Raw genomic sequence first — 15,725 nt, forward strand, 5'->3', positions numbered from 1 at the left:
CCGCCGCTGGCGGAAAGCGAAGAGACAACGCTGCTCCCATTCGTTCTCTCGGAACCGATCTCCTCTGCGCCATCTTCTCCCTCCTCGATCACGTGCACCTCATCCGCTGCTCCATCGTCTGCAAATCATGGTCTTTTTCTTAAAATTTTCATAAATCACTAGCCTGTTGCTGATAATAATAATAATTGTATAATTTAAGTTTGACTATTTGTGTTTCTTTTTCTAGGAATGATGCAATTTTCTCCTCTACTCTGATGAGGGATCTGTATTACGCGAGGGTAAACCTTAATGCTTCGGTTCCTTCGCAGACGTCGATGAAGAGTTTTCTTGAGTATACAGCGATGGAGCAGCATAGGTTGGGGTTTCTAGCTTCTTCTGCTCAAATTCGTCAATGGAATGCTCATTCGTGCCAGGTAACTTTACCTTTCGCCCCGCCCCCCCCCCGCCCCCCCCGTTGTTTCAATAGACGCAAGCTGTTTTCGTATTTATGATTTGTATGCAACATGTGATTTTAGGGAAGTTCAGCATTCTAAAGTCAGACACTTGCGATAAGAAATGAGTATATTCGTGGAAGGCTATATGTTGCTCCTTCAGGATAAAAATGAGAGGATCGTTTTTAGATGGTTTTGCCTTGTACAATAAAGATCATTAAATAGATCAATTAGGATAAGCGGTGAGCTTATGAGTAATGGAGAAATAAGGACCGGAGGGAGGCCTAAGAAAACTTGGTCGGAAGTTGTTAAGAGGGATATGACGGTGAACAATGATTAACTTAGTGGAGGAGATTGCTCCCAACATAACTAAGTGGAAGAGTAGGATTCAATTTCATGTAGCCGAGCTCAAAATCTTGGGATAGAAGACTTTGTTGTTGTTTAGCCTTGTAGTGCTCTCTGCTCTATCCTTGGTTATAGGATGTTCACCCCCATGTCCTCTTGAGGCATGTTTTAATATCCTCATTGATAATGGGGAGTTCATTGGCTGCTATAAAAAACTTTCACTTAATGCTTAAGAACTTCCATCCTTATTTGATTCGTAAATTCCTATATAATAAGTTGCTATGAATGACTTTCATTTTTTCAGATTGATATTCAAATAATTACCTAAATTTAATAAAACAATGTATAAAATAGTTACTTTTCTCAAAAGGGGCATATACTATATGTATAATATTTGAGATAAATAACATTTGCAAATCTGTGAGCATCAGTCGCAGATGATCAAACTTGTAGTATCTATGCTTCAGGTACCAACTCTCCAAAGGAGAAAGTATCCTCTATATAATAGTTCCCAAATTATTTGAAAGGTCCAAACCTATGTTTTTGCCAACCAGTTCACACTTGGCGCACATACAGTGTCACATGCTTTTCTTACTTGATAGCCATTAGATTGTCTAAATGCCATCTCATAGGAACACCATAGGCCCATAGTCACAACAATCTTAGTGACTATACCCATCTTCCTTATATCTACTTCTCTACCTATCTTCCTTATATCTACTTCTCTACCTTACACCAAGCACAAAGAGAATGGACATGTCATGCAAACTTATATTTCAGGAAGACATGTTGTAAACTTGGACTTAGCAATTCTCTTTGCGAGTTTGAATTGACCAGATAATAATCTGCAATATACTAAAGAAAGGAAAGGGGGGGGGGGGGGGGGTGGGGGGGGGGGGGCGTATATATACCAAAAATCTAAGAAAATCATGTCATTTTGGGGTTAACCACAACTGCTTGAAATTCAACATTTTTTCTTATTAAATTTTAGCACCTAATGATATTTACTATTCCCCTTTGACATCCAAGAATGTGGTCATGCTTTACTAGAGAAGAAACTCAAGTTTATGAACAAATTGAACACTTGGATTGATATGTAGGTATATGTATAAAGAAGTCACATGATCATGTAGTGTCAAGATTGTCAGGTAGTAGTGATTGATTCTAACTATGTAGTAGGATGGACTTTTTGCAGTTGGCAGAGCATGTTTTTACGAGAGGACGACTACAGATTAGAGGCAGAAAGCAACATATCTAAACTGTTTTCTCTCTTTTATTTAGGACTCGCATATTTTATCCACCTTACACATTCGAAGGACATTGTTGATTCTGCTGAATGCCCATTAATCTATTATATTTTGGTAAAAGGGTTTTAAGTATGTAAACATATATGACATTGTAAGGAAAGCAACTTCATTTTAAAGGTATGGATGAGCGTCGTTCAGGATTTGATTTACAATATGAGGCATTCCAAGACATTTCTTTTTTAATTGGATTTGTATTGCCTTTCCAGGTTCTAATTTTTTAGTAAAAGAACCAGATTAAAAAAAATGATTGTAGCAACATATTGATCTCTGCAAACAAACATTTATTTCGTCATGGAAATCTGGTAGCTGATGTGTCTCTTATACATCTATATTGGATCTAATTGTGAAAATAAATTTAATAAATAGAGCTTATCAGTTGGCCCATGTATGATTTGTCTATTTTATTCTTCAAATTAAAAACTCAAAGACAGGTCTCATATTTGTTTGTTCCTCAAAAATAATATTTCTTAGTCTAACTAAAGTACTCTTCTTTGAGATTCATATGACATTTTTATTAGTTTCTCTATTTGAAGTTTCCTTTTTTCCCATTATTCTCTTAGTTTTCAGTTATCTATTGAATAGGGCACCTTGTCCTATTTTTTCTCTGTTCAATTTAGATGGGTAAAATCTGAAGAACCAGTACTGAATCATTTAATTTTCAGCTAGGATTGGCTCCAAAATCTCAAAGCTGAGAGTAGTTTCTGTAGTAATCATATTTGTCCATCATGATTCACACATGGATTTCAGGGTTTGCATAAAAACACATGAATGTTGTTTTAGCTTAGTTACATGATATTTTTATCCCAATGATCTGTAAGTAAACTAATCTCAGGGTTATTTTGCATCAGATTCAGTCCCTTAATGAAATTTTGTTATTTGTGTTCTGTTGCATTTATTTATAAAATTTTAGGCAAAGAAATTTAACTTCTTTCATCTTGCACTAATTTATTTTCTCACTCTAGGATTAATGTATGTCGTATGAAGCGAGGATTAATACTCACAGGAGCAGAGGATAAAGTAAGACTGTCTTTCAATAACAAATAACATATTTAGCTAGGAATATTTTCAATTTACAAGACATAGGAAAGTATCAGAAAGCAGGTATATTATGTCGGTACAATTTGTACTTATCAATTATATTTTGCTGTCATAATGTCAGATTGTTCAGCACAAGATGATTGATGAAGAAGTTCAAGTGCTTGTCATTGCCTTTATTGACTTAAACTCATTTATTGAATTTAGATAGTATATGTTTAGTGCAAAATAACCTCTACGGCATTCTACTTGCTGATTTATTGTCGATCACTGAAAATGGGTATCAGGATATAAAAGTAGCTTTTTGGATTCTTATCGTACAGGTAAGCGTGATGGTTTCATGTAACTGGGTAACAATAACATATAATCATATATGATTTGCAGTTCTTTTAAGCTTTATTTATCTGTTCTTTCTTTGCGTCGTAGAAATACATACCTGTAAGATACTGTAATTGTGTCATCGGTGCTGTTTGAGTAAGGAATTTTCAAATAATTTGGTGTTCTTTTTCCAGTGGACACTCCATAGGTACATAGTTTGTTCCATGGTATCTCTTAAGGACATATAGGTACATAGTTTGTTCCATGGTATCTCTTAAGGACATATATTTCGAAGTTTGTAGTATTCATATTTATGGTTCTCCAATATTCTATTCCTATCACATCCTGGAATTTCTTCCTCATATGTAGGTACTGCGGCTATGGTCAGCAGAAAGTTACAACAGCTTGGATGAGTATGCTGTACCGGACATGAATCCGTTAGTAGATTATGATTTTGATGAGGGCAAGGTATAGCTTATATGACAAATTGAAATTTTATTATTTTCTTCTACAGATGTACTGGTTTACATCTGCAAGATGTAATTGACTTTGATTTGAATTACATATGCAACTTGTCCTTATATAAACTTCTTGTCAGATAAAATTTCTAATGAATCAGAAATTTATGAAAATATAACATGGCAGCCCATGTTCTAACATTATACATGTATATTATTATCATTGTGTTACCCACCTTTGTTCCTTCAGCTTAAACAAGAGTTGCATGCATTATACAGTTTGCTTGTGTTTTATCTTCACATGCACCTCATGGTTTGGCAGCCTTAGCCTTGATAACGCTTTCTGCAGTACAACTGGTTTATTATCTGACAGGAGAACAACTTACGTGCAAAAGTTTGCTTTGCATAATTTATAGTTCCACTGCATCTACAAGGAACCACTGCTGCAAGGACTTTGAGAGGACGTGTTTAGAAATATGGGATATAAATACATTATCATAATCGGTATAATTTATATTTCACGTTTATCTTGCTCGACCATGAAATTATTTAAATTATGAGAGGTTTGGCCTGAAAACTTACTTGAGATATGTCATTTTTACTATTTAGAAAAGAATGTTGCTGATCATGCCAGAAGTTTAAAAAAAAAAACCCTTTTGAGTTCTATCTCTTTTAGACTAATTTTTGTTTATAGATGAAGGTGAACAGTGCATATAATCCCTTCATTCTATGGAATGACAAAACATGAAGTTTTCAGGAAACCTGTTGTGAGTAATTCTCAGGGAAAAGTTTCCCTATATATGTAGAATATTAAATAAAAATTTTACTTCAAAAAAGAAAAGAAAAGAAAAGAAGCATCATTGTCTGAGGATAACAAACATAAAAATTATAAGGAGCAAAATGCTCAAACTCGCTCCTCAATATTTTGTTCATATCCACAACTTAAGTTTTGCTAATGGCTCATGATCAAATGCAAAAACTCAAACAACAAGATTGGGTGCAGTTCTGGCAGCTAGATCCATAAGGGTACAGTTTGCGAGCTTTGTAAATGATCTGAAAATTCAGAAGCCACTTGAAAGTTCTGAAGAGAAACCCCTTGGTAATAAAGTTTCTTTCAGCTAAACCTTCATCATAGGATTGCATCAGGAGGTGTCCTGGATCTATTACAAACTGTTGACAGAAACATCAAAAGTTTGGAAGCTGCATCATGATTTCTTTTACCTCATTAAGATAAGATCTAGTATAAGAACTCTTGTAAGATAAAAGAGAATTGGAAATGTAGAAAAAATCTAGCGATGTGTTAATAGAAATAATATAGTGTTTTTCTCCTTCAAGGTTAATCCCACTTTTGCCTTAGCCCTGAATCTCTGCAGGAAGAATGTCTTATTGATAGGAGCATATTACGATCTATGACAGGGAGACACAAGACTCCATGAGCAATCCATGGCTGATCTTTTATATCTATATGCTTTTTGAATAATCAACAGATATTCTTATGTCACATACTATGTTGTTTTGTATTTTATATATACACAGTGTTCCTTAAAATATAGCAGCCAGCTATATGAGTGCTTTATATAAGCTGGCATATAGCGGTAGCTGGAGCATTTATCAAAATATAAGAACTCATAGCTTTTTCTTTGGTACATAAATAAATGCATAATGTGATGAATCGGCCAGTATTCGACTGGTTTTTCCCTCAGAAGCTGTTCTCTATTACAGATAGCTAAATAAAACGATATTTAACATATTAATACATTTTTTTCTCAGAGTATGGTGTGTGTATGTATGTTGAACAAAATTTTATCTTTTTATGCAAATTTGGCATGCCTTAATTTAGATCATTCCTTGTCAGTTATTAGAATCAAGAGATCACATTTTTGTCACGATATTCACGAAAATAAAAATGCCTTGGCACAATAACATCTCAATTTAGAGGTATGTTGTCACCCATTTGATATCCTAATTCATTGTTAAAATTTAAGATTGTAGGTCTTTCTAGTGGTCGAATGTGCATATTGAGACGTAATGGGAAAAGAAGCATATTACAATTTTGTGAAGCCAGCTCAACACGTGGTTTGTGCATGCGGTAGGTTGTCGTATATTTATTCATTCAACTTGATTTTAGCTTCTACTGATGTATGTCTTTGGTACCTCTATGTATTTGTTTCAGCTATTACCAACAATATAATTAATCTTATGCTATATTTATTCCATTATTATCACCTAGTATCCTGCATATTAGTATTTTTTTTTTCTTTTGTCCATTGCCTGAATTTTGCTTGAGACCTTTACTATTGCGCCTAAATAGCTACAGTTTACTAAAGTGTGCACTTATATACCCCACTTGTATTTGTTGCACTTAAATAACCAAGTATTTTCTAAAATTATACGTTTATACCTTTTTTTGGTAAATACACGTTTATACTTTCTGTTACCTAAACGTGAAAATATTCTGTTGAAAACTTTTTGTATCTTTTACCCTCAACTTTTATCCCATGAGCATAGCTGTTACTTTTTCCTTCTTTCTTTTCACATTTCTTCTAGTCCTACTTTATACTGAAAACATAGCTAGATAGAATCAATCGATGTTGCCGTATTCAAAAGAAAAAAAATGATCCATGAAGTTTGAGTTTATTTAATAGAAAAGGAGAAAATTCCAGTTAATTAATTGTGAAACATAATTTCTGAGTAATTTGTTGATGAATCAAAGAAGTTAGAGAAAGACATTGTGGCTTATAGGGCTAAGGAATCAGTTTTAGATCTAATTTTTCTAAAGTTTTTTTAAGTAATATCACAAACTCTCTTACATACTTTTAATTGTTTTATATTTTCACTCCTGCAGCTATATTGATCCAGAAGCTGTGGTTGGTTGCGATGACGGCAGAGCCCGTGTATTGGATATGTATACTGGGAGATGCTCAAGGATAATCAGGTGAAGTAGTTGTGTTTTCTATTTATTTTCTACTCCATTTTGAGATGATTTATTCTTTGTTTGTTTGCACATATATTCTCACAGATTTAGTGGTTTTAGTTTATCTACCTGTTGAAAAAAGTCTAATTACATGTATATCCTTCGAAAGAAAAAAAAAATGAATTTTGCATCTATACTCTTGCCGTCATCAATCATTCACTTCCTTTAGTTACGGGATTAATTTGAGTTTATTGTTAAGCATATATGCTAAACTATTATTTAATTGTTTAAAAATTCAATCATCTACTAGAATAAGCATATGCATATGGAAGTTTTAATCTGTGATTCTTTTTGCTCATGATTATCATTCTCCCGATGCTCACTAATTACATTTTGTTAATCATATTTTCAAAAAAATAAAAAAAATAAACATTTTCATCAATGTTTTCAGAGACGCGCGCCTCATGCGCCTTGCGATGCGGGGCATTGGCAAGCGCCCCACATCTGATGCAGCAGGGCATTTGCACCTCGCATGCATCCTGACTTTCCGCAATGTGCATGTAGTATATACCCTCATATTTTTGTTAATATTTTAATTGAGTCTTTATTACTCAATAATACATATCCCAAAAAGCAAAATAAATCCATTATGACTTTTTAGTAGCCTTCAATTGAGGATTGTAACTTTAATTGAGAATTGTAAATACTCCTTTACTTCGATTTACTCTTGTTTTGACATTTGACTTGAAAAATTATGAACCATGCTACTATGTTGGGTGTTAGCATTTGAATTAAGACCTTATATTGTGATTTTTGGTAAGATATTATTTATCATGACATATTTTTTATGTGAATTCATAAAGATGTTCTTTCATGCTTGATTATCTATCGTGAAAAATTATGTGTACGGTGTGTGCCTCGCATCACTTGGGCGCGCACATCGCGTTACGCCTTGCGCATGTGCGCGTAAAGATACTCTGCGCCCTGCATTGCGCCTCGCGCATTGAAAACACTGATTTTCATATTTAGCCTATGCAGCTCTGATTACAAGAAAAATGTCCATTAACGACAAAAAAATGTCGTAAATTAGGCCTTAAATCTGACATTAATAGGCATTAATGATGGAAGTGCTTCATCGCTATGGGTCGTCGTTAATGGTTTCGACGCTAATGACATTCAATGACGGAAAAATGTGATCGGTTGTTAAAGCTTGACAATGACAGAGTTTATAGGCTAATGTTGATGTAATTGTAATTAAACGTTTATGGTCTGTCGTTAATCTAAAAATGTAATGAGGGAAAATAGACCATCAACAGCAACATATACCAACGTTAATGTAAAGATAAATTTAGTTATATTTGACGCAACTGGCAGTTGATTCCGTCATCAATATACATTAATGACAAATAGCAGACATCATTAATAATATATTAATGGCAAGATGATAGCCGTCAGTATTAACCTTAACATCAATATCTCAACCTGTTTAACAATTAAAATTAGCGTCATTAGTAAAAGCCCTCTGCAACCACATTAGGTTGCTAACAAATGTGTCTATAAGAAAACTTTTGTTAATTACCAAATAAAGGCTGAAAGTAAATAGAATGGAGAAAGAACTTTTTATTAATGAAGAAATTTCTCTAGTACATACTTTCAATCCAAGCATACATAGATCTACATTTCAATACAACTTTACAACCCAAAAAAATTTAAAGGAAATAGCACTCAAGTTCTCATAACAACTCCTTGACTCTAAGACACCAGTAAAAAAGACCATAAATCATAAGCCATTGTGACCCAATATGTGCATGGATTGAGCTCGATATCAAGTAGGAAAGGTATTTGTGGGGAACCGAGAGTATACCTGCATGAGAGCATGGAAACTCAATAATCTATCCCATAATTGCTTATACATTAAGTTTTTGTTGAATCAGAGCATACCTGATATACATACAAATATAAAAACATAGGTAGTTTTCAAGAGAAGAATACAAAGAAAAAACATATAATAAGCAAAGAAAGAAATCCCAAGCAAAAAAAAGGATGAATTTTTTTTAAACAACATAAGGACAACAAAAAACTGGCATAGTTTTTACACATTGAAACTTAATAGAATTAATTTTCGCAAAAATAACTTTTCTTTGTTCCCTTCAAACTTGGATAACTTGGCAAGAACATGCCAAGTGCATACTGTCCAGGAGGTGGCAATCCAAAACCCAGATCTTATGTCACCTACAACCCATAGACAAAATATAGGGTATTCAATCATCTGGAGCATAGTTTTTCGCAAAAATAGAATTAATTTTCGCAAAAATAACTTTTCTTTGTTCCCTTCAAACTTGGATAACTTGGCAAGAACATGCCAAGTGCATACTGTCCAGGAGGTGGCAATCCAAAACCCAAATCTTTTGTCACCTACAATCCATAGACAAAATATAGGGTATTCAATCATCTGGAGCTTTCAGACGTGTGACTTTAATAGAGTTGTCCATTTCTCTATGGCAGAGGGGAGTATATATTTTTGGCTTCGTGTCTCTTAGTTGCAGTGTGTACATATTCAGATGGTTGTATAATTTTGATTTCAAACACGTAGACGAGAGGTAGGGGTTTCTGAGTCATTCAATTGTACAGTGGGGTCTTTTCTGTCTCTCTGATAAGCAATGTTTGCGCTTATCAGTTTTTAATTTGTTTGAGGAAAGTAAATGTGTTATTATCATCATTTTGGTACTGAATAAATTATATCCATTTCATACCAAAAACCCCATAGATAACATGTTTACACAAATGACAACCAAAATAACAGTGCTAAAATTAGCAAAAGAGACAACAAATAAGACATCAACTAGAAAAAAAACCACCTCTCTATAGAAGTTATGCAGAAGAGTAACAAGGATGCAAGCTTCATCACTGGTGTTCACCTCGCCACCGCATGCACCTCAATGGGTCATCCAAACTAACATCTCAATTGCATCAGTCATCAACAAAATTCAACATCAACAAAATTCAACGAGAAGCATTAAGTTCTAAAAGGAAGAAAGTAGCCAGCACAACATTTATTACTAGCAACACAAAAACATTTATCAAACATGCTTAGTTACATATTTATCAAACACAGTCAGGTGGTAAACACAAAAATATCCAATACTTTCATTTGCGTCTTCCATCAGATAAAGCACAAAAGATATAACGAAAAAGTAGATTTTTCAAAGTTAAGAGTTAAACACAAATTTTCTTCTTTACTACATGCATATTAAAATACAATTAAAATACAATACAAGTTATAAATGAAAAATTAGCAAAAAAGACTACTCTTTCAGATTTCATTATATTACAAGTTTCGTAGAGCTTGTGGATCTGGTGTTACTTGGAGAAAGTTCCTTTGTGCATCCATCCTATTCATAATTCATCCACACAACTTGTCATAATGAACTAAATCGTACCATAAGCGCAAAACATTGTAGTTGGTACTTGGTAGATAATCAAATTAAAGCATTTAATAAACTTATAATCTATTTATTGTTGCAGAAAAAGCCACTCTTTAAACATATCGAGTTTCTAACGAGTAGGATTCATTTCTTCTTTATCCCTTGGGCAAGCAGTTATCACTTCCTCCCTCTACTTTTGAACAACAGCTTCCATTTCCTCCCATCGAGTACAAAAGTCCATCTGTAATAGAAAAATACTAATTGGTCAACCAAAATAAATGAACCTGTGTCAAGTTGCTAAGTGTCCATGAGAGCATAATAATTCAAAAAGCTCTAGTCTTGTTTTCAGTACTATCTAGATCTGGTTAGTCTAGAAATGGTTCCCAGATGATATGTGAACCCAAACGTTGGATTTGTGTCATGAGGTACATGATTCAGTAAGCTGTAGTATATAAACAATGCACATAAATTAGTACCTAAGGGTAGGCATGTGAAGTTTCAGTCAATCTTACGAGAAATATAGTAGAAGCAGGGAGCATCGACAAAACGAACAGAAGACAACACTAGTTTAGTAGACTTTACTCAGAAATTTATATCCAGAAGATTCATTCTAAGATCTGTTTGAAAAAAAGAATACCAAACTTTTTTAAGATCTAACGCCAACCACTAAATTCTCTCAAAATATCAAAATAGTTTGGGAATTTAAACATTCGCAAACAAGACCTCTGGTTAGATACTTTAAGTTTCATTACCTAATTATATTCAAGTTTCAATGTACATATTTGGTTAGATACGATCTATATAAAACCAGAGATAATCATGTGATAGGTACTCTAAAAAAGTTAGATTTCATTGTAAAATTATGACAATGTCAAGTCCAAAAGGAAACAAACTTATGAATAGTTCTTAAGGACCACCGAAATAGACTATGTAGAGCCTTAAACTGTTAAGTTCAACCGTATGAATTTCATGTTAAGGATACGAATTGCATTTCCACTAGGGGTGCATTTAGTTCGGATACGGTTCGGATATAACACTTATCATATCTATATTCACATTCTAAAAATGGATACGGATACGGATACGGATACGAATATGCATCGGTTAGAAAAAGTCAAGACTATATCTGTGCTAAAAGGACATGGATACGGTTTGGATATTAGAGAATTGGATACGGTTATATTCACGGATACAAATCGGATATTTAGGAAATATATATGACTCACACATATATCAGACGACAAAAAAAATGTATAATCACGTAGAATAGGATAGTACATACAGATGGAACCACTTATCTAATCTAAACATTGAACAAATACCTATAATATAACAGTCCGATTTAGCTTATAGCACTAGGATTTTAGTGACATGGTGGAGGGTAGTGGGAAAAAACGCAAACTTTGTTAAGTAATATGCGAATTAGTATATAGCGGGTCCGTTTGTAGCCCAGTGGTTAGATTAATTGCTTTATAACTAAGTGGCCAAGGTTCAAATCCTGGCAAGTGTATTATATTGTTATTCATATTTTTTCTTAAAATGAACATCCAGATGTCCGAATCGTATCCACTAGATGAACTTGATTACCGTACCTGGAATCGTATCCGAGTGAAAAGGGAAAACCATATCCGAAACCGAAAATGTATCCGGTCGGTTTCAAATTTTGGTTATCGTATCCGCATCATGCGGTTGTGGTCGGTTCGGATATATCTGAACCGTTTAACACCCCTAAGTTCCATTGTTTATACATTAGAAAATTTGAAACAGTATCCTAAGAACATTAATTATTGTTTTTGCCAAATCTAATAGCAAAGCAAGCAGAGTGAATGAAGATCAGCTTAACCTTCAAGTGTGGATCCGCAAATGTCCATGAGATAAGCTCTCAATTTTAGCGCGAGTGAATGAAAATTAGCAATAGCTTCTTGTTAATCACACTGCACCTGCATATCAAGACAAAATATGGGTTTAAAGTTTGTACTTGGTGGAGATAAGTTTCTGGTTTGACAGTAGCTTAAAGCACCTATGGAAGTAAATTTACATAGAATCTGAGCTTGGTCTCAGCTACCTCTCTTTTTCTAACCATCACCAACTCAGGTTCGTTCATAAGAATTTCTATCATTATCGTCAAATAATATGTAGAAACTAACCAATAATAGACAAAAAGATCAAGTAATTGACAAAAAGGAGATGAATCTGAAGTGTGAAATTGATGTTAAACTAAAATATTTCAAAAAAAAATCAAAGAACGTAAAATTTTGGGGAAGTTGAAAATCCAAACTATAATGACAAAAAACGTGAGAATTATGAGACAGGGTTGGGGAAATATGCAAACCAAAAAATTACCTTGTCCCCATAGGATCTACGGTTAATGATGGTAGATCATCATTGCTTAGTGGTGATCCCTTGTCGTCGCCATCACCTGAGCATCCTCCCAATAGGATCTTCGCATGATGATGGGAGGGAGAGAGATCTAACGGAGGGTTCTAAAGAGGGAGAGGGTTTTGAACAGATCAAGGAGATTTTTCCCTCAAAGATCGTGTTTAAGCGGTGGAAACGGGTTGGGTTTGTGTAGATTTCGTGGGTCTCTCTTCAGCCCAACAATTGAGTAGCGGGGGGAAGTCAAAATTTGTTCCAAGCATGAATTCTTTTTCCCACATTCAGTTTTCGTTTTCTTTTTCTTTTTCAAAAATATATTAACATCATTCGGGACTAAACTATACTGTCGTTAGTGACTTTATTATGCCTCAAATAAGTGTCTAAAAATTGGTTTACTTACAACGGAATTATATATTATTAAAACTAATTTTGTTTGTTGTAGTTAATCAACACATTAACGACATATTTTTTTTACTAAGAGTAACGACGGAAAAAATGTTCTCTCGTAATTGATGTATGTACTAACAAGGGATGGTCGTTAATGATTTTTAATTACACGAGTTCTTTTGGTCCAACATAAATTATGGTTGTTAATAAACCTTTTTCTTTTGGTGTGTGCTTAATGCCTCCTTATCCATGATATAAGCCCTTCCCTCTAATCAAAGACTTAAAATTTCATTTTCACCATCTATTGAGCAACTTAATAACTTAAGGAACTAAACAGTTTTCTAATATATTTACTAGTAAATTATTGTTTATCTGGATTTAAGTAGAAGACTATGAATAGTAAGTTATAACGTGATGGGTATATGTGAATGTAGGCGTCTAAAAATACTTATAGGTGTTCGCACACAGCTCGAGACAAAGAGAAGGCGATGAACGTCATTGTCCAAGTCGAAGGGGATTATCCGAGTCAAAGAGGATCATTTGACACCGACAAGCGCATGAAGTGAATTAGTGAACCAAGTGGCCCGTGCGCTCATCGGTCACCTCTAAGTGACCTGCACACTTGTCAGTCAGCGCCAAATGGCCCACGTGCTCATCGGCCACCGCCAAGTGGCCCGCGTGTTCATCGACCAGCTCCAAGTGGTCAACACGCTCACCGAACACTTCCAAGTGGCTTGCATACTCATCAGCCACCTCCAAGTTAACGAAATATATGAAGTGAATCAGTAAAGTGTACGAGTTAACGTGACATGCGAAACGGCAAAACAACTCAGTCAGGAGTTGTGTTTCGCCCAAAAGGGGCGAAACACCATGTGTCTCACCCACACCATGAGTGACTCGTCCATTGGAAGTTGTAGGTCTCTTTACCAGCTTTCCAACGCATCTTGAATCACCTCATTTTGAGATCGGACGAGAGAGTTAGAGCCAAAATACTTGAGATGGTACGAACAGGCTCGCAAGGCTGCGAGCGGGGAGCCACTATTTGGTGGCTCGCACAAAAAGATGATATTTCGACCATGATACGATTTGATTCTGAAAAAACTCAAAAGATAAAAATTGTAGGTCTCTTCGTCAGCTTTCCAACGCATCTTAAATCAGCTCATTCCGAGATCGGACGAGAGAGTTAGAGCCAAAATACCCGAGGTGGTACGAACTGGTTCGGCCCAGGCCCAGCCACCAATTGGTGGCTCGGACCAGGCCGAGCCACCAAATGGTGGTTCGCGTCTGAACCAAACTCGTTCGGTTCATTTGAACCCGGTTCGACAGATTTTGTCCGAAAACGCGTTTTGACGGTTTTTGACGGGTTTTCTTGGGATTTGTTCGTTCCTGAGTGTTCCAACTGATTGGATATCATCCACAAACGTGGTTATACAGGTATCAACTGAAGATAGAGCTAAATCTAACATTCTTATCCGAAAACCCCTCAACCTAAGCCTATAAATACAGGCCTAGGGTCTCATTTCAAGGGGCGGACATCAAGAGGGCGATGTGCTATCAAAATTGAGAGTGAAGCCACGAATTTCAGAGGGTTAGCAGATCTTGGCGAAGTTTCTCCATAAACAAATAGAGAGTTCGAGAGATCAGAAACCCCTTTCCCCCATATTCCTCCGGATTTAAGCTTGGTCTTAAATCCCGAGAAGAGTCGTAATCTCGCTTGGTCGGGATTACAACTTCAGCGAATACTTCTTTCGTAAAGTAGGAGCTTTGATTTTTAATCTGTCAACCGGATCTGATCCGTGACGGTTCACGGATATCAACGTCCCCGGTACAGGCAAAGATCTCACGTAAATAACAGGCGATAAACATCTGTTGTGTGTTATTTGAAGGAATTATAATCTTATATTTTTATTGTGTAAGAAGATCTTATAAAAAGATCGACTTTTTATTTATTTGAGTTTATTGTAACGACTAAAGTTATAATAGATTCGATGACAATAAAAACAACAATTTCTGACCCAACGCTAACGACCACAGTGGGAGCCAACAATTTTGTTGTCGAAGCTGTCGTGCCGCAAACACGGATCCAGATCCCGGTTGATGAAGAAGTCGAGTACGAATTTGACCAACTGAAATTCGAGGAGTATCTGTCGTCCTCCTCCAGACCCTCCGCCCCTCGCAAATGCAAGAAGATCAAGGCCTCCGTTGCTGCTGCCATCTCGCCTTATAACGCACCTCTGGCCTCTAACGAGGCCGGATCTGCAGATCTGGACTCCTCAATCAAGGAGATAGCCGCTGTAGCCGCACCCACTTTATCAAAGAGAGCTCGCTAAAGGAAGCGTCAACGGCTTGCGCGTCAATTCGCCAAGGCTTTAGAGCTTGTTAATGGGATCTGCTATGAGGCGGATCTGAAACTCATAAGGCACCGAGTGCCCCAGCAGCAAACAGATGTCCTCTCCTCCAAACCAACAGCGGATGAATGGATCCATGTTAAACGGGCCCGCTCAACCCTCGAGGAGCGCATTCAGAAGCGTCGCGCCTTGATTGCGCACACACGGATTCTCATGCAAGAAGCGCAGAAGCTGAGGCAAAAAGAGGTGATCAAGAAGCCACCGGAACCACGCTAAGTCTGGAAACCAAAGTCTGAAACAACGTCGATAAAAAGTCAAACAGCGTCAGGAATTGCCGGAATACGCGAACCACCATCTGGTGGCTTAGCCAGAATTGAGCCA

General features: G+C 35.8%; 1 protein-coding gene across 1 annotated transcript in view; it reads left to right on the forward strand.

Annotated features, from left to right (window-relative positions):
• LOC109849709 (F-box/WD-40 repeat-containing protein At3g52030) overlaps nt 1–15,725 on the forward strand; it is a 27,967-nt gene continuing 12,242 nt past the window's right edge. Inside the window, exons 1-6 of the mRNA XM_020419577.1 lie at nt 1–130; nt 227–413; nt 3,046–3,100; nt 3,806–3,904; nt 5,880–5,983; nt 6,740–6,829. Coding sequence (XP_020275166.1) covers nt 397–413; nt 3,046–3,100; nt 3,806–3,904; nt 5,880–5,983; nt 6,740–6,829 — 365 coding nt within the window. The 5' untranslated portion in view covers nt 1–130; nt 227–396. The remainder of the gene's footprint in view (nt 131–226; nt 414–3,045; nt 3,101–3,805; nt 3,905–5,879; nt 5,984–6,739; nt 6,830–15,725) is intronic.

The sequence above is a fragment of the Asparagus officinalis genome, chromosome 7 (assembly GCF_001876935.1).
Source record: "Asparagus officinalis chromosome 7, Aspof.V1, whole genome shotgun sequence".
Lineage (NCBI taxonomy): Eukaryota > Viridiplantae > Streptophyta > Magnoliopsida > Asparagales > Asparagaceae > Asparagus > Asparagus officinalis.